General features: G+C 53.9%; 1 protein-coding gene across 1 annotated transcript; it reads right to left on the bottom strand.

Annotated features, from left to right (window-relative positions):
- Positions 1-7,345: 7,345 nt before the first annotated feature.
- On the bottom strand, positions 7,346-24,680 carry PNPLA3 (patatin like phospholipase domain containing 3). The gene is made up of 9 exons (XM_045552835.1): positions 24,356-24,680; positions 21,437-21,669; positions 20,257-20,322; positions 18,638-18,847; positions 17,715-17,775; positions 15,097-15,351; positions 13,376-13,508; positions 10,100-10,204; positions 7,346-8,860 (listed from the first exon to the last, which is right to left on the bottom strand). Exons 1-9 carry the CDS (start codon positions 24,540-24,542, stop codon positions 8,731-8,733), a joined length of 1,380 nt encoding a protein of 459 aa, XP_045408791.1. The 5' UTR covers positions 24,543-24,680; the 3' UTR covers positions 7,346-8,730.
- Positions 24,681-24,917: the final 237 nt, after the last annotated feature.

Raw genomic sequence — 24,917 nt, forward strand, 5'->3', positions numbered from 1 at the left:
ATTAGGAAGCAGGTGTCTGGCGTCGGCGCCTGGGAGAGACCTGTCCCGCTGATGGGTGCTCCAGGGCTGCGGTCCCTGAGCCACGCGCCGCGGGCTGGTACCGGGCTGTGGCCTGTCAGCGACCGGGCCGCGTGACCGCCTGAGCTCCGCCGTGGAAAATGTCTTCCATGAAACCGGTCCCTGGTACCAAAAAGGTTGGGAACCGCATCACACAAGTCGCCCTCTTAACGCCCCTGGCGCGGGACCCGGTGGGTGCTGTGCTTGTTCCCACGCGCCGGGGGAACCCCGAGACTCAGCCGGGAGACCCCGAGTCCCGCACTCGTCGGATCTCATAGCATCTCGAACTGCACAAACCCGGATTGTTGCCCTGACGGCTCTCCTGCTGGCTGCGTGGACCCTTCAAGTCACTGGGACCCCCAGGACCTGCGTCTCCTCACTGTGAAAAGGAAGGTGATGGTCATCTCCACGTCACAGGGTTGGATTAAAAGGATCTGCACGTGGTCTCTACCAAAAACAGAAAAATTAGCCAGGCGTGGTGGCGCGCGCCTGTAGTCCCAGCTACTCTGGAGGATCCCTTGAGCCCCCAGGAGTTCCAGACCAGCCTGAGCAAAAGCAAAACCCCGTCTCTACTCTAAATAGAAAAATTAGCTGGGTGTCTTGGCTCCAGCCTGTGGTCCCAGCTACTCGGGAGGCTGAGGCAGGAGGCTCTCTTGAGCCCACGAGTTTGAGGTTGCAGTGAGCTAGGATGACACCTGACACCACTGCACTCTATCTGGGGCAACAGAGCATGACTTTGTCTCAAAAAAAAAAAAAAAGCAAGAAAGAAAAAAGGTGTGCGCATGAGAGACGGAAAGTAAAAGCTCCTGGCATAGTGCACAGCACACAGTAGGCACTGGATATGGATAAATGACCATCCATTCAGCTACAACGGTAATGAGTGAGAGCCATCTCTGTGTTTGGATAGGGGCCAGTCACATCAGTGAACAAGACAGCCACGGGCTTACACTTGGCAAAACAACTCCCCCACCTCAAAAAAATATATATATATAATAAATAACAGGCACACATTGTGATAAATGCAATGAAAGAAACAAATGACAGAGAGTGGGAAAAGAGGAAGTCTCAGTATTCTGTGGGTCATGTTACCATTCCCTCCTGATAATATAAGCATCATTATTTCACCTCCTTTTCTTCTCCCTCTTACTCCCTCCCAGAGACCCTGACACCATTTGCATTTCAATAGCAGCACTCTAGGCCTCCCTAGGCTAAATATTCAAAGCCCACATTCCCCTTCTTGCCTGCAAAGAGGCTGCACCCAGGCCCTTGCCCTTCCCTCACTGTGCCCCTTGCAGGTTGACCTGTCCATCTGTCTTCCCAACCACACCGTGAGCCCCATGAAGGCAGGGGCCCAGGCTGTCTGATTCACTCACTGAACCCAAGTGGAGACTCGGTGAATATTTGCTAAGTTACTGCTCTCCTACTCCAGACCAGGGCAGACAGAGCCAATGCTCAGCCTCAGCCATGAGCAGACACTACCCATCCCCAAAGACAAAGCTGGGAGGGGACCCAGGAAGGAGGACAAGAGGTGTGGTGTGATCAATCCTCCCAACACCCAAATACCAGGCTCTCCAAGATGCCCACCGAACCATCCTGACATTCACTGCTATGTTCCTGACACTTAGAACAGTATGTGGCTCAGTAAATATTTGATGCCATCATCATTACACTGGAGGGAAATTGAAGATGACACATCTCCCCCAGCCCCAGCCCTTGTTCACAGTGTTCCTTCTGCTTAGGGTGCCCTTGCATGGCCAGTCTGCCTGCGAGTGCCCTTGCGGCCTTCAAGGCCCAGCCCACACTGACCCACACTGCCCAAGGGCGAGGTAGTCACATCCCCCGACCCCCAGCCCCACCGTCGCCAGTGTTCCCACTCCACGGAGCAATGTTTCTCTTAGTGTGTCTTGGAGAGTTCCTCCGAGGTGATTATTAAAAATGCATATTGCTGGGCCTTGGTCTGGACCTACTGAATCAGAATCTCTGTAAGGTAGAACCTGGAAATCTGGATTTTTAAAGAAGTGTGCCAGGCCATTCTTTGGCCCACTGTGTAAGAACTCCTCATTTAAAATACTTTGTTTCCATGTCTTCCTTCGCCACTAGTTTCCAAAAGTCTTTGAAAACATGTGTCTTATGAGTAACCAGGTCAGAAACGGGGTAGAAGAGGGGTGGAGGCACAGGCGGGAGGAGGAGGAAGGCAGGCCACCAGCAGGGCATGGGACAGGGGTCAGGGCAGGTGCATGGCAGGCAGGACAGCCCCCCACGAAAGGAGAGGTGTGGGCAGGGCCAGGCTGGCCTGCAGGAGGGAATGTGGGTGGAACTGGGCTCGAAATGAGCTGTGACGCCAGGCAGGTCACAGTCCTCTGAGTAGTGTCCATTTTCTCTACTGCAAAACAATGGGAGGGGATTGCTAAGGACGCTGCTTATTCTACAGAAGATTTTAAAACTCCGTTTAGATTTCACAGCAGGAAGTAATAGGTCCTGAGCATTTGCCCACATTGGATCTCATTTGCCGGGGTATCGCCGCCGTCAGATCAGCTCCCGTTTACCTCTGACCAGAGCAGGCTTTATGGACAGACCCACTGGCTGGCACTCAGTCCTGATTCTATTCCCAAGCTGTGTGGCCCTGGGCAAGGTACGTACAGTTCCTCTCTGGGTCAGAGTTTCCTCTTTCGTAAAGTGAGGGCAGTAACAGCATTGTCCTCAGAGTGTGGCTTTGAGGATTCAATGGATTAAAACATGTCAAGCTGTGCCTGGCCCAAGGATTACCTGTCCCTGCTACCGTGTGCCCGGCACTGTGCTAAGTGCTTTTCATAAATGGTCTTCTTTAACTGCCAGAGTAAGGTGGCTGGCCTTTAATAGAGAATGAAACTGTGGCTCCGAGAGAGTAACTAACCCTGAGTCCCCAGCTTGCAAGCCAGGCAGGACCCAGGAGTGTCTGACAGGGCCCCGTGCTCTTAGCGATCTCAATGATGCCCATAAGTCACAGGGCTTGGGGAGAGGACTAAAGTACACGATGGCTCAGAAGCCTCCCAGGCCTGGGTTCCCTTCTTTGGGCAACTTTGAAAGGAGGAGGGGAGGGAAGGGGCTCAGTCACAGGCTGCAGCCACCACGTGTCTGTGTGCAGAGAGGAGCTCGAGATGCTGCTACCCCATCACCTGGCAGGACCCGCTCCACCTCCTTTTGAAGCCAGTTTCACAAACCCAAACTTGGAAAGGCCACCCAGTGTCCTAGGCTCAGTGCCCACAGACCCAACAATCGGTTCCAACTTCACGGGAACCTGCCCCTGTCCACTGAAGTGAGGCGTTCAGGGTCTTGCTGACACTGAGCTCAGACGCAAAAGGCTATGTTAGGTCTGAACAATTTGACAGAGATTTTCAAAGATAATCTAGGAGACTGAACAAATTGTAAGCACAAGTCACACAAGCTGGGCATTTACCGAAAATCATTCTGCCAGTTCCCTGAGCCTCACTTTTCTCATCTGTAAAATCGGGATGATAGCAGTGTACGAGGAAATGTCTGAGGACTGAGTGAGACCAGGCATGGGGCCAGCACACTGTAAACATCGAATAAGCCAGATTCTCTTTCTCCAAACAATAGCCTTTTTCTGCATGTCTTTCCTTATTCTTCTTGAGTACTCCACTTCTAAAGGATAAGCCGTGGGGTTGCCCTGCAGATTGCAACAAGAGTCCAGAGCCAAGTATTTGAGAGTGTATTGTGTGCAAGGCCTTGGGGCAGGATGGCAGAAAGCCCAGGTGGAAAACAAAGTCACATGCTTTACCCTCCCCCTCAGACAAGCACTACCTCTTACAGTCAATGTATAGTAACCCATGAAAGGCTCTGAGAAGTCCTGCAATGCATATTCCTGTTTACTTCTCTGTAACCTAGTATTTCCTGAATGTATTGAGTCATAGAGACTTCTTGAGTTTGGTTTTTGAGACTTTCTGTGGCCTTCAGCAGTGCTGTACACGAGTATTTCTCCTGCTCCTCTTTTGGGCAAAAGGTAGAATTGCATTTCCCTGCCCCCATTCATGTGACTTGCTTTGGTCAACACGCTGTGAAAAAAAGCCATGTGTCACTTGCAGAGGAAAACCTTTAAGAACCGTATTTCTTTCACCTGCCACAGCAGTTGCGATCCTCCAGATGCTGGGACAGCTCCAGGCTAGGTCTCCGAGTGAGCACAACTTAAAACAGAGCCCAGCCACGTCTGCTGGGCAGGCAGCATGAAGAGAAATAAACCTTTTGGGTTGTTGTTGTTGTTGTTGTTGTTGTTGTTGTTGTTAATGCAGCATGGAAAGGGGCAGCCTTGCAAAACTAACAGGAAAACACCTAATGTCACAGTTTCCCCAGTAATGGTTAAAAAGCAATCCTATGAGTTCTCTCACTAACAGGCACTCTGCAGGAGTGTTTTGCACAACTTCTGAAAAGAGCTGCATGAACGGAAAAAGAGATGTAAATCTCTCTTTCAAAATTCTTTTTTTGAGAATCTGCTTTTTCCAGCCTAAGGAGTCCCTGAGCGAACAGCAGCCTGAGAGCTCCAAGCCTCAACCTATCTGGAGGACAGAGTCCTATCTCCAGTGAGAATCCCTCCTCCAAGGAAAGGCAGGAAACCAACTCTTGGACTTTGACATCCTGGCAGTGTTTGTTATCTACCTGCCACCAAGAAGAAAGAGCGGAGCAGACGCAGCAGTTTCTGACTGGACCTGCCATTTTTACAGCTGCCCTTGGAAAGGCGGATAGCTGGCTCTCGGGGCAGCTCATCTTTCCTCTTTCCACCTCCCTGCTGGTCCTTTCCGGACCCCCACCCCCACCCCCGGGAAAAGTAAATAAACCTTTTCTTTCTGTCCTAATCTCTGTCCAGGGAAATCTTTCTGAAAACCCACATGCACCAGCATTGCCACCCTAACAAGCATAGCCCAGCCTACCCTAGAAATTTCTACAAGGAACTCAGCATTCCAGAAAACTTGGTGTATGAAGTGTTTATGTGGTCTGCTCAGAGGTAGAAATGAAGTTTAGTGACCACACTAGTTCCCTTAACAAAATAAAACCCCAAGTCCCATTGGCCATGTGGAAGGGAGGCGTCCTCCCTATTAGTGTGGGACAGCCCAAAGCGTGGGCTACTCTGGGCCCTCGGCTTGTCTGTCCCCTTCCCCCGGGTGAGCATCCTAAGGTGAGGGGCTCGTCTCTGTCTCCTCTGTCTCCCAGCACGTGACCTCTGAGGGGTGAAGGTGTGGGTGAGAGCCGGGGGCCAGGGAGAGGGCCACAGTGGGAGGAAGAGGCTCTGAGCTGTGGGTGGGGCTGCAAAGGGCTGCAGGGGAGGCTGGGGCTCCCAGGGAAGGCTGCGGCTGGGTGCGGGGTGCTCAGCTCACCCAGCAGCAACGTGGAGGGCAGATGGGCCCGAGGCTGAGGCTGACAACAGACCTCCGGCCTCCATGGGAAGCTGTTGCAGCAGCCCAGGTGGCAAGTGCTGGACCTCACCGGGGCAGCAGAGGGCTGGGGACCAGGCCAGATTCCAGAGAGGTTAGTGGAGGCAGGACTGGGGGTAAGTGCCCAGTTCCAGGCTCGGGTGGCTCGGGAGCTGGCAGAGCAGAGGCGCTCTGTGCTGGGGGGCTGAGGGTGAGGTGCTTCGTATGGTGAGTGGAGCCAGCAGGTGGACTTGACCCCGCCACAGCCAGAGACAGGAGAGGGTCCTTGGAGTGAGCCGGGCCTCCCTGGGAGCCCCAGTGCACACTTAGCAGAACAGCCATGCTGGGGCCTTGGGGACGAGCCCAGTGCCCAGAATGGAGATGAGGCAGCATGAGAATTTGGGGGTCCCAGAGGAAGCAGAGAGATTCCAGGAGGGTTTGGTCCACAGTGTCCAGGAAAGAGCCCCTGGGCTGTGGCAGCGTGGAGGCCACCTGGTCAGGCAGGGCTGAGGAAGACTGCCCTACAGGAGCTGGGCCGTGAGGGAAGCCCAGCCACACTGCAGCTCCCTGCAGAGGTGCAGAGACAGGGAAGGCACTTGGAAAATCACATTTATTAGGAGTTATTTTCTGATGCTGAAAGTAATGCATGTTGTTCACCATAGAAATTTAGAAAACACACATAAGCACAACAAATAAAATACAATTACATCTGTGACCAGCATCAGCAAGAGCAAGACCTCATCTGTACTAAAAGTAGAAAAATTAGCCAGGCGTGGTGGCGCCAGCCTGTAGTCCCAGCTACTCGGGAGGCTGAGGCAGGAGGATCGCTTGAGCCCAGGAGTTGGAGGCTGCAGTGAGCGAGGCTGATGCCATGGCACTCTTCTTGGGGCAACCAAGTGAGACTCTGTCTCAATAAAAAAAAAAAAAAGTGCAACTGCAAATAACAGCCTAATGATAACCACTATAAATGCGTTGATATATATCCTTTCAGTCTTTTTTCTGTATGTACGCACAGATGCAAACACACACCCACACACATTTTATTTTTGTAAGAAAATTGGGCTCATACTCTGCACTAAGTTTTGCTCCCTGTTTACCACATAAAGACTCTTGCTCCCTGACATTACATATGCTACACATTGATTATTCCTGAGTGGTTTTTTCCAAAGCATAAATACACCATAAATTAAAGGGAGGGCTTGATTGGATGAGGTGGAGGAACTTCATAGGCTTCCCTGGAGGCGGTTCAGCGGGGAAGGCCTGGAGGCGGGTGCCTGCTGGCATCTTTGTGGGGGCTGGCAGGGGAGGAAGGGTGGGGTGGCATTTGAGGCCCAGGTGCGAGGGAGGCCTTGGCCATTTCTAAAAGAGCTTTATACTTCCTTACGTCCTTATCTTAGTACACACTTAATAAAAATTATAAAACAAGTGCTCGTTTTAAGCAGGTTGAGTAATTTTAAAAACCAGAAAGAAAATAAGCCCCATGGTGTCCTATCAGCCATTTAACATATTTGTTTCCCAAGAATGGTCACAAAACCCATATATGTATGTGTCTAAATGGAAATACATTGGTTAGAAAACACTGGTAAAGTTTAGTTATATCTTCTAATGACCGAAGACATGGTTCTAACAGAAAAGAGACAGAAGAAAGCCTATTGGGAGACTTGGGAAGGTATGAGGGTGTGTTGCTGAGCGTCCAGGTGGGTGTCAGGTGTGGCCTCCCCCACCCCACTGCAGCTCTGTCGGGGGCAGTGCCTTCCCCTGACACCCAAAGGGGTGGGAGGTGGAAGAGCCCACCACTCCCCAGCACTCAGCTCCCTCGGGGGCAAGCACTGCCCAAGACGAGGCTTCGGGAGCTCCCTCAGCCCCTCGACAAGCAGGGACCCAGGCTCACACTCCTGCCCTGAAGGGGTTTTCTGTGCACTCGGTGACCACTCCTCATTTCACAAGCAGCCTCTGCCTTCAAGAAGTTCACAATCTCATCAGGAGAACAGGCTCACACAGTTTGCCCCCAGAACCACACCTTCCAACTTCTCAATAAAGCGCTTTGTCTGAACTTGCCGGTTCTTCAGCTCCAGGGCACTTACACAATACAGGTGAGAGTCGTAACTTTCTTTGCCAGCCTTTAGGAGTTTGAGCATATTACTGTTTCTTTCATTTTTGTTTTTATTATATATGTGTTACACTCAAATGCATAAGTAGGAAGAAACACACAAATTTCATCTTCAGTCGTATTACATGGAGCTTGCTACGAATTAGTACACCTGGGGAAAAGGTGGCTTCTTGTCTCAAAGGCTTGTCCATCAGGGCGGGCAGAGTAGGGAGGACAGAGTGAGGGTGAGGTGGTGAGGGAAAGCGAAGAGAGAAGAAGGAATGCAGCCAGAACCATGCGGTAAAAAGAAGCCGAGTTCGCTGGGGCCTGGTGGGGACTCCAGCAGCAAGGAGGTGGAGTTTTCCACCCTGTGTGGCAGCTGCCCGGGCCGGCCGGGTGACTGCCTTGCAGGCTGGTTTCTTTTAATGCTTATTCGATTAACATCTCACTGATTCACACAATATACAATTCAACAGATAATACAATTTCCCTTACATTTTAAAAATTATTTTAGTTAGGTGAAAAAGATGTTCTAAAAGGTAAGTAAGTTATCATCTTTTAATGTCACCTGACAGGCGATGCTCTTCTTGGGAAATGACTGCACCCCCTCCCACTCCACTGACAGCTTCCCGGAGGGGAGGGGAGATCCTGCTTCTTTCCTCCTCCCAACCTCCAGACTGCACAAAGGCCAGCCCAGCCCTGACCACGGGGCCCTGCCGTTCTAGGAACCTCGCACTAGGACAGTCTGACCATTGACAGGGCTGTGAAACAGAGCTGGTGATGGACCCTCTGTGTTGGGCTTTCACTGCCATCCCCAACCGACTGAGCTAAGTGACACTCAAATACTGGATTTCCTCAAGCGCTGGACTTCCACATATGTCAAAGGTCACTTCCTAGCCTTTCATAAACCCAAACCCATTGCCTTTGGTTTCAGTAAACTAGAGATTCAGCACGGAGGCTGGGCTCCTACGCAACACAGGCACGGGGTCAGTGCACATCGGTGCACGAGGACCAGGAAGGGTGAGGACCTCTGAAAGAATTGCCCAGACTTGCCTCCTCAAATGACTCGGAAACTCCCCTCCGGTGGAAAAGCAGGGAAGGCAGAGAGCCCTCCATCCTGCAGACGCTCTGTTTCCCGAGAAGAAGGTCAGGCCGGACTAGAGGATGGACTGTGGGGCGGCCTCAGCTTCGGACCCTCCTGGACAGCCCATGGGACAGCACCCAGGTCCACAGGGAAGCAGGGCGTCCCGCAGTGCCCGTTGTGTCTGGTTTGCATGGGGAGGCCTGTGGGCCGCTTGCTGGCATTTGGGATCTGAAACAAAGGAAGACAGTTAGCTCAGCGGCCACGCCTGCTGCCCGGAGGCCTGCAGTCTCAGCGAGGGTGGACTCCCGCATGTGCTCTGGGCCCTGCAGGTGGCCCAGCCCAGGGCCACAGCTTCCCCCAGCCTTCAGAGCTGGGTAATGTCCCCATCCTGGTCTTCTAAGCCTGTGGCCCTCCCAGACACCTGGACACCTCCCACTGGACATCCACAGGTGTCACCCATCAACAAGTCCCCGATGCCCACTGGTTTCCTCCATACAAACCTGACTGCCCGCCAGGGTGCCCTCCCACCTTCTGGCACCACCGTCCCCTAGTCCCCAGGCCTGGCCCTCTACTCTCAGGGGGGAGGTGACCAACACTGAGGTGACCGACACCTTGGCAGCAGCCCTCTTGCTGGTGAGCCTGCTGCCAGCTGGGCCCGGGGACCCATCCTCCACACGGCCACTACTGTCATCTTCCCTGGGGCAAACCAGATCCCGCCACTCCCCTACCTTCAAATCCTGCCACATCTCCAGTAAAATGCCAATAGCAACAGAGCCCTGACTATCACCTGATGGCCATCATGAGCCAAACTGTGCAATGGACTCTCAGAAGCTCACGTAAACCCAGTGATGAGGACCACCCCCATAGGACAGGCAAGAAAACTGAGGCCCACGATTTTCAGGTTAGGCCCAACCCTCATAACTGGAGCAAGGCCCTTCTTGGTCTGGATCAGAGTTTTCAGAAGCCAGAAAGTAGCATCATCACTCAGGTCATTGACAATGACACAGACTGCCGCTTCCGCCCCCAGAGACTGTGACTCAGTAAGTCTGACGTCGGAGGCCAGGGACTCTGCATACCAGGCACCCCCACCCTCACCCGAACACTCTGAGAAGCCCCAGCTGGCCCTGCCTCCCCCTGTACGGAGGGCACCAGGGCTCCTTCCTCAGGCACCCAGTGCTGTCTGGTACCCCCGACACTCACACTGAACCCTCCGTGTGAGGCACCCTTCCCTGCTCACCAGCAAGCCCTCCCCGCCTCTGCCAGCAACACTGGGCTCAAACGGACACAGCCCGCGGGAAGGCGGGCCTGGTTACAGACTGCAGCAGCTGCGCTGGGACCCCTGGTGGACTCTGCCACCTCCAAGGCAGGGCCCAGCGCGCAGCCAAACGTCTCCAGCATGTGACTCGAGGCCTGATCAGATGAGAGAGGTGCCCGTCTGGCCCACACACCCACAGCCAAACCACCTACCTGGAAGTGGGGAGAACACATGTCATCACTCGCGCACAGATCTTCGAGGTCGCCCGCTGCAGCCACTGCACGTCCTCAGGAATATCGGAAAGCCGCGTCGCCAGTCTGCAGGGGCAAAGCCGAGTCCATCAGCACACACACGTGTGCATAGGCGTTCGCGCTTTCGCCCACGCACACACACGCTCACTGCACCAGCGTGAAGACAAGCCAAAATAAGAGCAAAGCAAAACTAAGCCAGAATCAGTCACCTGGCAACAGCAGCCTTTGTCCCAGGAAGCTGCTGCATCACCTCTAACTGTAGCCTGACAAGTTCCCAGAGGGTGGACATGCTGTGACCAAGATGAGCCCACCCACAATCTCCAAAGCACAGTGAGGCCACGCTTGGTTCCAGAAAGCTCAAGGTACTTAAGTGGAACTAAAAGGGAAAGACCTTGGTTGTCCAGGGCTCTGCTTGTCCCAGAGGGAGGTGCTGGCCAGTGCCAGCTGCTGTAAAGTACTTAGTGGTCCAGATCTGTCCCCACATTGAGGCCTGCTGTGCTCAGTCACCAGTGAGCCCAGCAGGGGCACCACGGGGAGGCCTGAGCACGGCCCTCCATGGACTCCCAATTGCCTGGGCACACCAAGGACCCACCTCCCAGGCTTTGATAAATGGCAGCAGGGATGCGGAAGCAGGGTCGGATTCCGGAGGGGGGAGGACTCTGGGAAGGCTCTCCAGGGAGAGAGCAGAGCTGGACTCTGAAGGAGGAGTTGGATTTTAAAGGACAGACTGAAGCACATGCTGGACTCACTTGCTAAAAAGAAAGTAAACATGGAAGTAAATCTGAAGAAGGAGGAAGTAAAGCCAGTGCCCCGACCCCGGCACACACAGGGGTTCGCCTCACGTTCCACCCAGGGTATCATGGACCAAGTCCCCAAGGACAAGGGCAGACCTACGAGAAGGGATAAATCTGTGAGAGAATGAGAAAGGAGGTGGGTCGGGCAGGGACTCACCAAGGAGCAAGAGATTTCAACAGAGTAATCCTGTAAACCTAGCACTCTGGGAGGCCAAGGCAGGAGGATCTCTTGAGGTCAGGAGTTTGAGACCAGCCTGAGCAAGACCCCGACTCCACTAAACATAGAATAAATTAGCCAGTCATGGTGGCGTATGCCTATAGTCCCAGCTACTCAGGAGGCTGAGGCAGGAGGATCGCTTGAGCCCAGGAGTTTGAGGTTGCTGTGAGCTAGGCTGACGCCACGGCATTCCAGCCCGGGCAACAGAGCGAGACTCTGTCTTAAAAAAAAAAAACAAAAAAAAACAACAACTGTGTAGATAAGATGGAAGATAAAATCTGAGGGACTCTGTCAGAGCAGAGGCAAAAAGACAAAGAGAGATGAAAAATATGGGAAAGAGACAGTCAGACAGAAAGACAGGGTCCAACCCAGGAGGTCAAATGCCTTAGTAATAAGAGCTGCAGAAAGAGGAAACAATGAAAATGGAAGAGACAGAATTACAGAAATAACTGCAGTCCACCCTTTCCCAGAGCCAGAGAAAAGACAGAAGGCTCTGGCTGAGAGTCCCCAGTGACTGGCCAGCTGAATAAATGGAAGAAACACTCACAGCAACACATGGCCTCATGAAATTTCAGACCGTGGAGGACAAAAAGCCAGTCCTAGGAGCATGCGCCTGCCAAGAAGTGAGACTGTGACTGGCACCGAGGCCTCGTTACCAGGTCTGGGCAGAGTGATGCCCAAGATTCGAGGGGAAATGATTTCCAACCTGCAATTCTACCTGCAGCCAACCTACCCAGCTGATGTGACAGACAATGAGCACCTGTCCCAGCAGGCATCACGTCCAGTGTTCACTTCCTTGGGAAGTGACCGGAGGCCCCTCTCTGGAGAAACAAGGGAAAAGCCAAGAAAAAGGAAGCTATGGGATCCACCAAACAGGGGTCTGGGGAGGGGACGTGGCAGGACGGAGCTGTGTGGCGGACGTCCAGGTGCCCGCCCTGGTAGAGCCAGAGACAGAGGACTCCGGGAGGTCCTAGGACAAACGGTGGGGCCGGACCCTCCGGACGACCTCACAAAGCCGTTGCTAATGACCGGCTGATGCCCTTTCAGGAGCATTTATTTCCCCAGGAATCCGAGTCCTCATGCCTCGAAGAACATGGAATCTGAGATTATTTTAATGGCTTACGTGTTAAATTGCCAAGCCCAGGGCCAAGTCCACTGGTGGCTTGTCCTCCTCTCCTTCCCTGGACTCCCTACCGGCCCCTATGCCCCATTCTCCATGTCTCTTAGCTCAATTTTTTTTTCCAGTCAGATCTGGGTACTTTTTTTTTTTTAATCAAGTGCCTCCCACTTCCCGGAAACCCACTCAGGTAGTTTTTCTTATCCAGGTATTACAGAAGAGTACACTGAGGCTCAGAGAAGTTGAGTAACCTGCCTGAGGTCACACAGCTTAGAAACTGCAGAGCCCTGGTCTATTTCTAAAGCCCATACTCTTATCTGTCATCCAATCTTTGCTCTCGTTGTTATTTTTGAAAACATAAATCAGCACCGTTGCTAACTGGGTGCTTACTGTGGCTAAGCACGTCATGCACGGCACCTCCTAGAGCCCCCTGACCGCCCTCTAGTTAGGCGATTTCTCTAACCATCCCCACTTTCTGGACGGGAAGCTGCAGCACAGAGAGATCAATTCAGTTGCCCAGGGCCACACAGCTGTGGTAAGCGGTGCAGCCAGGATTTGAACCAGGGCACTCTGACTACCAGGCCAAGCTGCTGACTCTCTGCCCCTGTTTCAGGGGGAGTCTGATCAGTAAGTTCTAGGTACATCTCCCTTTGATCTCCTAACCCACGACTCTGAATCGTATTAACAAGCTATAGCTAGAATGAAAGATGGGATTCCCTAAACTCTACTCCCTTCATGTGATTTGAAAGGGAAACATGCCTGAGGGGCAGCAAGGACCCTCCTTCTGGGCCTGGCCGGCCCACTAGCCAGCCCTGTGACCGCAGAGCTGTGACCCCAAACTCTCTGGGCCTCAGTTTACTCAGGCACCCAAGAGAGGCTGGCCCAGATGCTATATGAGTCCACTGCCTGCTCCACAAGTCCCCAGGGGGGGTTCCGAGCTTGCAGTGTGTGACAGGCGTAGGCGGCCGTGAGGACAGGCGGGCAGCTTTCAGGGACTGTGAGCTGTGTCCTCCTGTGCAGGGAGCAGGCCCCAGGCCAAGGGCTTCACATCGGTGATCTCGTCCTCACACCAACCCCGTGAGGAAGACAAAGTAACAGAAAATGCTCACCTCTGGGCAAAAATGACCGCAGACTCCACAGGCAGCGTGCAGGGCAGCATCACGTAGGACATTATCTTGATGGGTAAGAAGTTGCAAATCTTGTTCATGTATCCACCTCTTTCTTTGACTGCTTTGCTCAGTGCTGAAAAAGACAATCTGGAGCTATACCCCCCTCCAGTGTGAAAAACCAAACTGCTTTACTCTGGGGTGCTCGGAATTTCCATGAGACACTCCAGTGCTGGCAGCGGCAGGGTCAGACGCGTTCCCCAGTGAGACATGCGCTGGGGTCTGCCAGGCTGTCCCTTCCACGGCAGGGCCCATGTGAAGATCGAGTGGGGAACACGGCCCAGAGCAGCCCTCAGGCGGCTTACGGGACACACGGCTCCCAATGCAAAGCTCTCTTAAATTGACAAATACGCTTGGAAGTAGCCATTCCAAAAAGCCTGCTTGTTTTTTTCCCCTTGAAAAGACAAGGCCATTTTCAGTGTCATAGCTGAAATTAAATAGATACTGGTGTATAAGCCATGAGGCCAAGCACCATGTTGTATGAGGGAATCCGAATTCGGCCCACAGCAAATGCCGAGCACAGAAGCAGCCACGTCAACTGCAACGGCACATGTGTCCCACAATCTGCTCAAATGCCACACGCTGGGCCTGACCCCTCCGCTGGATTCCAGCACCTTCTTCCTGCAGCCCCAGCCTTAGACTTCCCCTGACGACCTTGTGACACCTCAAGTCATATTAACGTGGGCAGCTGCCGTCTCCCACCCCTTGGGTGTTTGCACCCCAAGGGCCAGGAATTGTGTCTGTGTCATCTTTGAACTTCTCCTACTGCCTGACTCAGAAGCTGGCCCGTGGTGCCATCTGTCCATCTGACTCAGTCTGCTCAGGCTGCTATGACAAGATGCCACTGGCTGGCGGCTTATATACAGCAAACATTTATTTCCCATAGTTCTGGGAAGCCCCAGAGCAAGGCGCCGGCAGATGTCCTGGTGTCTGGCGAGGGCTCCTTCTTCACAGACAGCGCCTGTGTCCTCAGGGACGAGGGGGCTCTCTGCGGCCTCCCAAAGGCCCCACCTCTAAGACCACCACGTTAGGGGATAGGATTTCAACATATGAATTTGGGGAGGGGAGACACAAACATTCAGACCAAACCACTGTCCGTTTCATATTTGATGACATTAAAAAATACAGCACCATTCAATGGAGGTTCAAAGCTGTGGGTTTGGGGGTAGTGGCAATTTACGAGAGGCCTGGAGACAGGAGGCCTTGATGTGCGTGGACAGTGGACAGTGGCGTTCTGAGTAAGAGACCGAGTCCCAGTGGCCGGATGCCCAGCCCAGGGCCCACACACTCCATCACAGAGTTTAGGAGCCGCGTCAGGGGCACAGAGTTGGCAAGGTGAGCGAGGGCCTGGCTGCTGCCGGCAGGAGCCTGAGCCCCAGTGGGCTCAGGTGGCATTTGTTTTCCTTCTGGTCATGACCCCACGAGAAGGGAGAAGCGGCAAGGCGGTGGGATGGGGGAGGCCTGTGCTGGGAGGTGGTGACCCCAAACTGGGCCTGTGGGAGTGGGCGGTGATGTTCCCCACCAGCCTCTCCTGGTCACTCTGCATCCCTTCCCACGTGTCAGCATCACCTTCCTCCGTAGCACACAGGAAAGAGGCCCTTTCTCTCTCTCTAACTTTCACTGGAAGCACACAGTGCCCATCCCCACCCGCAAGGAGCTGGTACCTATAGTGAGCGTGGGCGAGAGGGTCCCCAGAATGCTCTCATCCCATGGCAGGATGCCCTTATCCCAGGGCAGGATGCTCTTGTCCCAGAGCAGGATTCTGAAGTCCAGGTGGTCCAACAGCTCATGCTCCTCGAGCCCTGTCTCCATGGCAGCCGGCCCCAGGGAAGACTCCAGGCTCATGTTTTCCCAGCGGGGCCCAGTGACCTCGGACTCTGGGGATAACTCCAGGCACGGTTGGGGCCTGTCACAGATGCCTGCAACGGCAGGGAAAGCAAATCATCAACAGGCAGATGTTCCTGGGAAGTGAGAGGATCATTACCCCCCACCCCCCACCCCCGCACCCCCTGCAGACTATAGCGCAGGGAACAAGCCCGAGGGAAGATACTGGCCTGTCATTAGCTAAACCCAAGGGGAAGGGGGCAGGTGCTTGTCACAGAGAGAAGGAAGTGTGGGGCTTTGAAGCCAGACAGATGTTGAGTTCAGCTCCTGCTAGCTGCGTGGGCCCCATCTCCACGTCCGGATTCATGGGTGGAGACGCAGGGTTAGAACTAACATGAGCTAACGGGCCCCGGTTCAGCCTCCCTTCCAGGCCCCGAGCCAGGCGCTCAGCCGTCAGGCCTCGCAGCAGCCCTGAAGCGGATACCAGTATCATCATCATCTGTTCTGCAGCTGAGGAATCAGAAGCACAGAGACTAAAAGATTTGTCCAAGGCCACACAGCTAGTATGTGGTACAGCCAGGATTTGAAGTGGGGTCTGAGGTTGAAGGTGGCCCTCCTCACACGGCCTTGCAAGAGCATCGCGTAAGGGCGCGCCGGCACCGGCTTATGCCAGGCCCTGCCTGGGCGCTGGACTCAGCCGCCCACCCCAGTGAGGGGCCTTGCTCTCACAGATTCGCACACTGCGTCAGGGCACGGGGCCAGGCGGTTTCAGATGCCCACGGCCGCACCTGGCCCAAATCTCATTTCCAACCTCAGGATAGAGAGACCAGGGACTGTTCCTTGGTGCCCGAGCTTTGCTCCCCAGAGTAACTCACATTTGTGCCTCCCCCGGAACTTTCCAGGCTTCTATCAGACACACTCCTCACCCTCCAAGGACTCACTTTCCCTTAGGTGTGTTGCAAGGAATCTGTTCCCAGAGGGATCATGCCTCGGGGCACGCAGCACAGCGGCCAAACCAGGGAGCAGAGCCCTCCTCTGCCCCAACTCAACTGCCAGAGACAGCTGGGACTGCATGCTTGGGTCGACTTCCTCTTCTGGAATCTCCAGTCGGTTGTTTCCAAATCCTGTTCCCCTAGGCCCTTTCAAATGGGTTTCCTTCTCACCACCCTGGCTGCCCTGATCCCAGCCAAGCCTCCCACTGTCTCACTGGCCCCCTGGACACAGGTCTCTGGCTCCCTGCACCACCGCCAGGGGGCTTCCAAAGCTCCCTTCTGATCCCCCTCACTCCTGTTTCCACAGCCATCAGTGGCTCCCTACTGCTGCCGGGTGCAACCCCCAACCCCGCCACCAGGTCCAGGAGGCCAGCCTGTCCCTCCACTTTCATTTACCGCTGTCCTGTTCCTGTTCTCCATCCATCTCTTAGTACCGCACCCCAACCCTGCCACCCCAGCTGCACAGGCCTTCGTTCCACCCTCTCTATGTCCTGTAGGCCTCACATCCATGGCCCCCATTCCTACAGCTCTCCTACTCATCCCCAAGTCTCAGTGCAGGTTCAGATCCTTCTGGAAGCCCCACTGTCCTCAGGCCTTAGCGATCCCTGCTGTGTGAGCCCCCAGCACCCTGCGTCTTCCCGTCAGCACACCGCTGTGCTTCCCCTCGCTGCCCAGCTCTCTCCCCCAGGTCACCGGCAAGGCCACTTCTCCTGTTCACTGCAGTTTGCCTGGCACATAGCCGACTGCTTGCACAATGAACATTTTCTGGGAAGATCAATACACGAACGTCCACATAAACAGCCTCCCTGGTCTTGGTCAAAGACTAATTCAGAAGATCAGTACATCAACCAACTCATAGTATTAAAGAAAAGTAGCTCCGAACACACCTAATATTTGATTCTGCTCTGATACTTCCTTTTTTTTTTTTTTTTTTTTTTAACCACACATGAGACCTAAAAACTCTTATATTTCTAGAGCCCAATGGCCCCAGCCTGGAGAAGCCAGGATGATTTGAAGTCAAGATCTTGGCTTGGGAAGGAAAACAAACTAGTCTTTGGATGTGACCCACACCTGGACTCTGACTGCTTCATTTGGGGCCTTGTCCCAGAAGTCCTGTTTAACTTCAGCCCTTGTTAAACCAAAGGATCACAAGGTGGAAAGAAAGACAAGCTGCCTTCAGATATGGTGATACCGGGGAGGGACAGAGCCCTAGAGTTGCCATCTCAGTTTGGATTCCGGCTCTGCCCCTCCGGGAGGGGATGCTCCCGGGCTCTCCTCTCCAAGCCTCCATTTGTCCAAGAGTATGACGGGGCAAAGATTTCCCATGTCAGGGTTGATGAGTAGGTGGAGCATGACAGGCAAGGCGCTGGGCACCGAGTGATGGATCTAAAACAAAGCTCCCATTTACCGAGACTGCTATCAACGCCTGCTGAAGGGCACATCGGATCCTCCCGGCCCATACATACCATTCTCTTCCAAGAACCGCAATGCATCCAAATATCCTCGAAGGCATAGCTCTCCAAGCACCTGTGAGCAAATCAAGCAAGTGAACTGTGGGGGAGTCACTAAGTGCATTGATTTAAACATCACCTGAAGACTGCCGAGAAGAACTGAAGGATCCTCCAGGCTCCCAGGTGCTGTACGTGCTGAGCACGGCCACCTCGAGACTGAACAAAGCGCTTTGGACTCCCAGGAGACAGTGTCCTGTGGGACTCGGCTCGAGTGTCACCACTCCACGGAGACTTTGCTGCCACCCCAGCATGACAGGGGCTTGTTTCTCTGAGCTCCCTTGGTCCTGGGATGAGCCTCTCCCCTGGCAAATCTCAGGACCTGCCCTAACTGTCACTAGAACAATAAAGCTGCCTCCTCTGCTCACCTGCAGACAAACCACACAGGGACACCAACCCTCTTACACAGTCTGCCCTGTCCCTGGGCGCCTGCACTACTGTGTACATTGCACTGTACAGCCCACTATCCCCCCAGGAGCACCGTTATCGGTGCGCACGGCCTGCATGTTTTCTGTGTGAGGTGTGAGGCAAATTACAACAGCAGCGATCAGAAAAGGTTCAACCACTGAATGTGGCGGCTCTTGACCACGGCTGCAATGAACAATCATCTTGGTAACTAAGAAACTAAAAGCTACACCCCGCCATTGAAACCATAGACCCTGCAAGTGGGATTGGAGCTTCGGGTCTGGGCACATGTTCCCAGACGATTCCCGTCATCAAGGTGGCGCATCACTGAGCTCCTGGGGCAAAGACCTTTTCTTTGAGTTGATCACCAATATCACTAGGGACAATTCTGCTTCATTGCATAGAGAACAACTGGTATCTCCTGGCAAACGGGGCGGCAAAGAAGAGCTGCACCCCCCCTGAACACCCCCACTCACCTTGGGATCTGCAGGGCAAATCACTCTGAACAGAAGGTAGATGTTCGCTGAGCAGATGCGCATATTCATGGTGTTGAAGTACACGTGAAGAAAGTTCGTAGACCTGGTTTTAGGGCAGATGTCAAACTCCCCATAGAAGGGGGATACAGTGATGGTCGTTTTGGCATCGAATAAGGGCAGGTTGTCACTCCCTCCTCCATCTATGTATCGCTTTTAAGGAAGAGGAAAAAGGACAGATAATGTCAGAAGCTCTGGGCTAATGTTTAATGAGTTTTCAGACCATGGGCAGAGGATTCTCAGAGCCACAAACCGGCTGACATGGTAGGACGATAGTGGCTTTGGAATCACTCTTGCAACAAATCCTTAATGAGCAGTTTTGTGCCAGGCCACGCTCTACACTGGCACTCAGGGTTGCCGTATGCTGTTGTACAGTATGTCCACTGCACCAAAATGCCTGGCAAAGAGGTAGATGGACATTGCAGTCCAGCCCATGTTGTGCTGTCCAAGTCCCATGGCCAGGCAGGTACCCGTAGTTATGCCCGTGTAATGTGCATAAAGGAGCCGTATAAACGAGGGGTGCATTATGCACTGGGGACAAAGTGTGATGTAAACCCGAAGAAGACAGATGTCAATGAATTCAAACCCAGACCCCCTTGCTTGGGAAACCTGGGACAAGGAATCTAACCTGTGAGCCTGTCTCCCTCCACAGCCTGAAAGTGGGAACCAGTGACTTAAGGGGCTTTTGAGACAAATGAAACAGTGCACCTGGGACCCAGACAGCTCTCAGAAAATGTCCTGTAAGGGCTCATCACCCAGCTGTGGTTCGCCCCTTGCACATTCAATGAATGTGTCTGCCTCTTTCTGCAGTAAAAAAGAAAAGAAAATGGCCTCTTATCCCACAGTGAAGTGGCATTTTGGATAAATTCTTCTGAGGATGAGTTTTCTTTCCTTTTATATCCTTGAGCAAAGGCTCAGTAAGGACTGCAGATGTAGTACCTAGCTTGTGACAGATGTCTCCTAAGTGCGACTTCCCTCTGCCACTTGGCTTTGCCGACGCTACCTACAGGATTCCATCAAATATCCTGTTAGCGTTCTTATGCATTCAAAAATGACCCCTAAAAGGCTAGTATTTTCGAACCTAAACTTTCTCTTATGCATCACAAAGTGGCAAAACAAAATAAAGCAAAAATCTGGGTTAGGCCAGACTCACAGATTTTTTTTTTTTTTTTTTTTTGGTTTAGAAAATACATGACTGTTATATTTCCCCCTAAGAATAAAGCTCTACCTTACAGAGCAACAGATTCTCAAGTGTCTCACACTTTAACTAGGCCGTGGGGAAGTTATCTTCGGTGCTCGTGTGCAGATTCAGTGAACCAGCCGGCCCGCTGGCTCGGATAGCGAGATAATGAATTACACGTGAAGGAAGTTTTGCCTCCCAGGCGGCCTGGAAATAGGGCCAGCTGTGGATTTTCTGTCGGAAAGGCTGCGAGGCCCAAGGCTCCGCATTCGCACACAGTCAGGGGAGCCTGAGACCAGCGGTTCGTGGTGGGAGCTGTGTGACACGCAGTAAATGGGAAGCCCCTGGGCCAGCACCGGCAGCTGTGGGAAAGCAGACTTACCACGCCTCGGAAGGTGGGAGGGATGAAGCCGCTGTAGAAAGGGATGAAGGTGGAGCACAACAAGGCCTGTGGACACAAAGGGAGTGAAACCACGTGCCAAGACACACTGCCCTTTCATTTCCCTGGTCCTTTATAACAAGCCTTCAACAAATGAGCAAGGCAATGAATCTGAAAATGCTCTTTGCACAGAGCAGGGGCTGTAATACGCGGGTTGAACGAGCGATGAACCCACACGCACACTTGTCCTGCAGGCCCGTGGTCTTATTCACAGCATAAGCTCCTGAACAACACTGCCCGTGGACTTCAACTTCCTCTCCTTGCTCTCCACAAGAGCCTCACTGGGTCTTCACAGATAGGACCAAGGTTTGTTGACTCAGTGACTAGAAGGGGCTAGATTGGTGCTTCTCACATGCAGATATTCATAAGAATCATTGGAGAGCTGTGGAACCCCCAATCCTGTGCCCCACCCCCTGGGATGCTGATGCAGCAGGTCGGAGATGGGGCCTGAGAGTCAGCAGTTCTAATAAGCCCCCAGCAGATGTTGCCGCTGCTGGTCCCAGGACCACGCTCTGAGAAGCACCACGCTACAGGGCATTAAGCCGGGAACCGCACTGACTCATTGAGAGAATGGACTCACGTAGGAACAGACAGCAGCTGGCTATTTAGAGACAGCTTCTGGAAACAAGGTTAGACAGAGTAGGAAACTGGCTGCTGGACAGCTGGTTAGATGTGCCAGGCTGCTGTCTCATACAGACCTGTGTTGGGGAAAATGTAGCATTCATCCAAGAAACTCTTCTGAAAAGCATTAAGTAAACTAAGTGGTATTTTGATATTGCAAATTGTCTTCTCTGTGTTACACTCTAAGTACAGAGGCAAATAAGACATGTTCCCATGCTTGGGAGCCTTCATCATCATGGAACATGCCTGAAGAGGCTCAGCAGGACACAGGCAGCAAAGGTGCCTTGCACAGGGCGGTTGGGAGCCAAGAGTTGAAGGAGGGGGAGGGATTATTTGAAACCGAAACTGCCCTGGGACATTCAGGGTTTCTAGATGTTAGGGACCAAACCACTGGATGCAGGGTGTGTGTCACCCTGGTGGTGCAGGAGACTTACAACAGCCCTCTTTCCAAAACACAATGGCCTTTCTTACTTGACAACACCCAGATAAATAAATTGCTTACGTCCACAACTTCATCTTTGGAATGAAAATCAGACACCAACACGTTTTTCCCATCTGATACCCTGGTGAGCGAGATGCAGACTTTGCCGGAGATGAGTTTGTGGGCGTCAGCTGGGAGGTATTTGTAGAGATTGTCTCGGATATGTTTGGTTACGTTGAAGGACGGATGGAAGACACCAATGTTCTTTCTTCTGGCCATCCTGACTAAGTCCATGAGGATCTGCAGAATAAGGTCTAGGGGCAGGAGACAAATACATGAAAGAATGTGCCACACTGGAGATGGGAATACTTCTTGGCAAGACCAGAAACCAGAGAGCAAGGAAGCTGCCAACTATTTTCTAGACCTGCACTAATATAGTAGCCTCAGGTGACCACTAAGCCCTTGAAATGTGATTAGTCTGAATTGAGACATGTAAAATAAACACTGGATTTCAAAAGCTTAGTATGAACTATGTCGTTAACAACGTTTCATGTCAATAAGATATGAAAATGATATTTTGGATACATTGAGCTCAAGGAAGTGAATTTGACCTGTGTCTTTTACGTTTTTCAACATGAGTCCTAGGAAATGTACAACAGCATGCATGACTTATAGTGTATTCTACTGCACAGCACTGGTCTAGGCCTCAGCCACAGGAGGGGCCTCCCTCTTCCAGTGGCTCAGGCGAGCACTCCCCATCTTCATGGCCCACAAAGCCAAAGGCCTAGAACCCATCAGCATCAGAGCTTTGGCACAGATGGCCTTAACACTGCAGGTTGCAGAAGAAAGAATGCAAGTTTGGACTCGAGTTTGAATTCTGCTTCCACCTTTTACTATCGGAATGGCCTCAATAAGGCACTTCACAACCTAAGTCTCGGACTGCGTCTTTTTAATTATGGGACAAGATTCACCTACCTTTTGGAGACAGAATACGATAAAATACAATCTGTAAGGTGCACAACCCAGAGGAGACTTCTAATAAATAACTACTATTCTCAACCTTAAGCTTTTACCGCCAGAATTACCTGTGTAGTGAGCACAGGTTACATTCATGCTCCATCTGACCTCACTCACAGGCCTGGCCCCTCTGGCTCATCTGCACTGTCCTGGCATGTGGGACCACCCCTCTCAGCCCAACACCTGGCCAGCCATGCATTCTAGGAGGCACAAACGTGCCCCAGCTTGCCCTGATCCAACTCTGACCTCGATGTGTGGCTCTCCCTCCTTGAGCGGCCCCACTGAGCCTGGCCAGAAGTTATGGAATTGCACATGGCTGGCAGGTTCTGCCTGTCTCTCCTGCCAAGTCAGCCTTAGCCCAAATGCGCTGAGGAGCTGTGTCCAGGTCACAGCTTCTGGGAAATGCACGGCAGTCCCCAAGTGCACAGCCCCCTCTCAGACAGGGGGTTAAAGCAGGAAACTGGGGCTCCAGAACATGGGGGTAGAATCTGCCAAAACCTCCAGATCCACTTTCCAGGGACTTGGTGGTCCCTGAGCCTCCCCGTGTCCTGCTGGGCACAGCCCCAGGCTGCACCAGTCCTCTGCCCAGTCACGAACCGCCTCTATACTGGAGCATAGTTCAGGCTCCTGGGATCAGCACATTTGAATCTTGTCCCACTTAAACATTCGTCCATGTGGGTGTCCACAGGCCACCTTGGGATCCAAGAGCTGGCTTTTGTCATTGCTAAAGCCCAGGGTGTGCAGAAGGTTATGTGGCCAGGCCAGTCTAATCTCCTCAGAGGCCACATTTCCTGCCTTAAGCTCCTCTCCCCCTCACTGGGGAGGGCTGAGGGCCAGGGCTGTGCAAGCCCTAATCCCCACCTCCTTGTCAGCCCAGGGTCTGCTCACTGATCCTGCCCAATGGCAGGGCTCTGCCTTCCAGCAGGGGTTTCCCAGAGTCACTCCCTGCTCTCTCCCGCAGCAGAGCAAAGAGTAGATTGTTAGGAAAGCCCAGATAAGTGGGAGCTGACAAGGGGCATTATCTGCCTGTCTGGGGACCTCTGGGTGTCAACAGCTCCACCCTGCCAATGCCCCAGGCCCTTTGCACTGGGTCAGAACCCCCTCCATCCCTGGGAGGGATGCCACACCCGAGTAGTGCAGGCCAGTGAGACGCAAACCTCAAGTATTCCCCTACTACAGACACCCACATGGACAAATGTTTAGTTAGGACAAGATTCAAGCGTACATAATCTCACTTCCAGTGGCACTGGCTGGGAGGGCTGGCTCAGGCCAGTGGGGACCAGAGGAGAGGATGGGATGGGGGACTCCAGGCCCCCGGGCTCCCACCTTGCGCCCCATGGTCAGGACTCCAGCTACTCTGCTCTGGAGGACTCCCAAGGGTCGCTCCCTCTAAGAGGACACCCAGCCTCCATGGGGCTGGGCTGCAACCCAAAGGCGGCGGGCGCAGGGTGTCTTCCGCCCCTCTGGTCCCCGACAGGAAGGCGCCCACCCTGGGACTCGGCCAAAGCCCGCTCTTGGTTAGACCCGGGGCAAATCGGCCCTTCTGCAGCTCAGCCTGCCCAGTGTGTCTGGAGCAGACGCCCGGGACTGCCCCCCGCAGCCCCCTGTCCCCGGGTCCCGCCCCCTCCTCCCAGTCGCTCTTAGATCACTGGCTCTCAAAGCGGAGGCCAGGGGCTCCCTGCAAGCCCAAGAGCTGAGGGGGTTCCGGGCGGGGAGGCACGATAGTTCCGGCTTCGGCTTTGAAGCCTCTGCTTCCGCCCCGACCGTTTCAGGTTCCCACGTTCGGAAGAGCCGCCCCTCAGGAGCGCCCCCTTCCCGGGCCCAGCGACAGAGACCCCGGAGCAGCTGTCTGCAGGAGGAGACCCGCAGTGTCCGCGTCTGCCTGCCCGGGGACGGTCCCTGCTTCCCCGGGGCCACCCGCTGCCGGGCCTAGGGGTGTCCCTCCCCGCGCGGAGCCCAGGCAGGGAGGCGGCCCGCACGCACCCAGCGACATCCCGGAGATGTAGGAGACACAGTGCAGCGCCCCGCTCGAGGCGCCGAAGAACATGCGGGCGTCGCGCAGGAGGTGCGGGGCGCGCTCGCTCAGGCAGCGGGTCGCCCCGATGTGATAGAAGCCCAGGAATCCGCAGCCCGAGAAGGACAGGCTCCAGCCGCGCTGGGGGTCGTACATGGCGGCGGCGCGGGGTGGGTGCGGGACGGATCGGAGGTCCGGATCAGGGGTCGGTGCCGCGCGGGGCCGCAGCCGCTCCGCCCCGCTCCGCCGCCGCTCGCGCTCTGGAGCAGGCCCGCGCCAGCAGGGACATTCCTCGCCTGACGACAGCCGGCCCGCCCTCTCCGCACAGAGGGCCCCGCGGGGGCCCCCTGGGGCCAGGGGCCGCCGGCCCCTCCCCGACCGGGCCGGGACTGGGTGGGGGGCGGACAGGGGAGCCCCGACTGGGGAGAGCCTTCCCCAAACCCTGAAGACTGTGGATGTCCCGGAGAGAAAGGGCTTCCTTCTCTGTTCCTTTTCCTCCTGAAGTCGGGGAGAAAGTCGCATTTGGGTCCT

The sequence above is a fragment of the Lemur catta genome, chromosome 6 (assembly GCF_020740605.2).
Source record: "Lemur catta isolate mLemCat1 chromosome 6, mLemCat1.pri, whole genome shotgun sequence".
Classification (NCBI taxonomy): Eukaryota; Metazoa; Chordata; class Mammalia; order Primates; family Lemuridae; genus Lemur; species Lemur catta.

What these genes read in the sequence shown, in the direction of transcription:
- PNPLA3 (XM_045552835.1), bottom strand. Translation starts at nt 24,542, where the DNA reads ATGTACGACCCCCAGCGCGGCTGGAGCCTGTCCTTCTCGGGCTGCGGA. An exon ending in TTTGCCCTGCAGATCCCAAG is followed by an intron (nt 17,776 to 18,637) that starts GTGAGTGGGGGT and finishes ATTTGCTCACAG; the next exon opens with GTGCTTGGAGAGCTATGCCT. An exon ending in TGTGTTCTCCCCACTTCCAG is followed by an intron (nt 8,861 to 10,099) that starts GTAGGTGGTTTG and finishes CCTTTGTTTCAG; the next exon opens with ATCCCAAATGCCAGCAAGCG.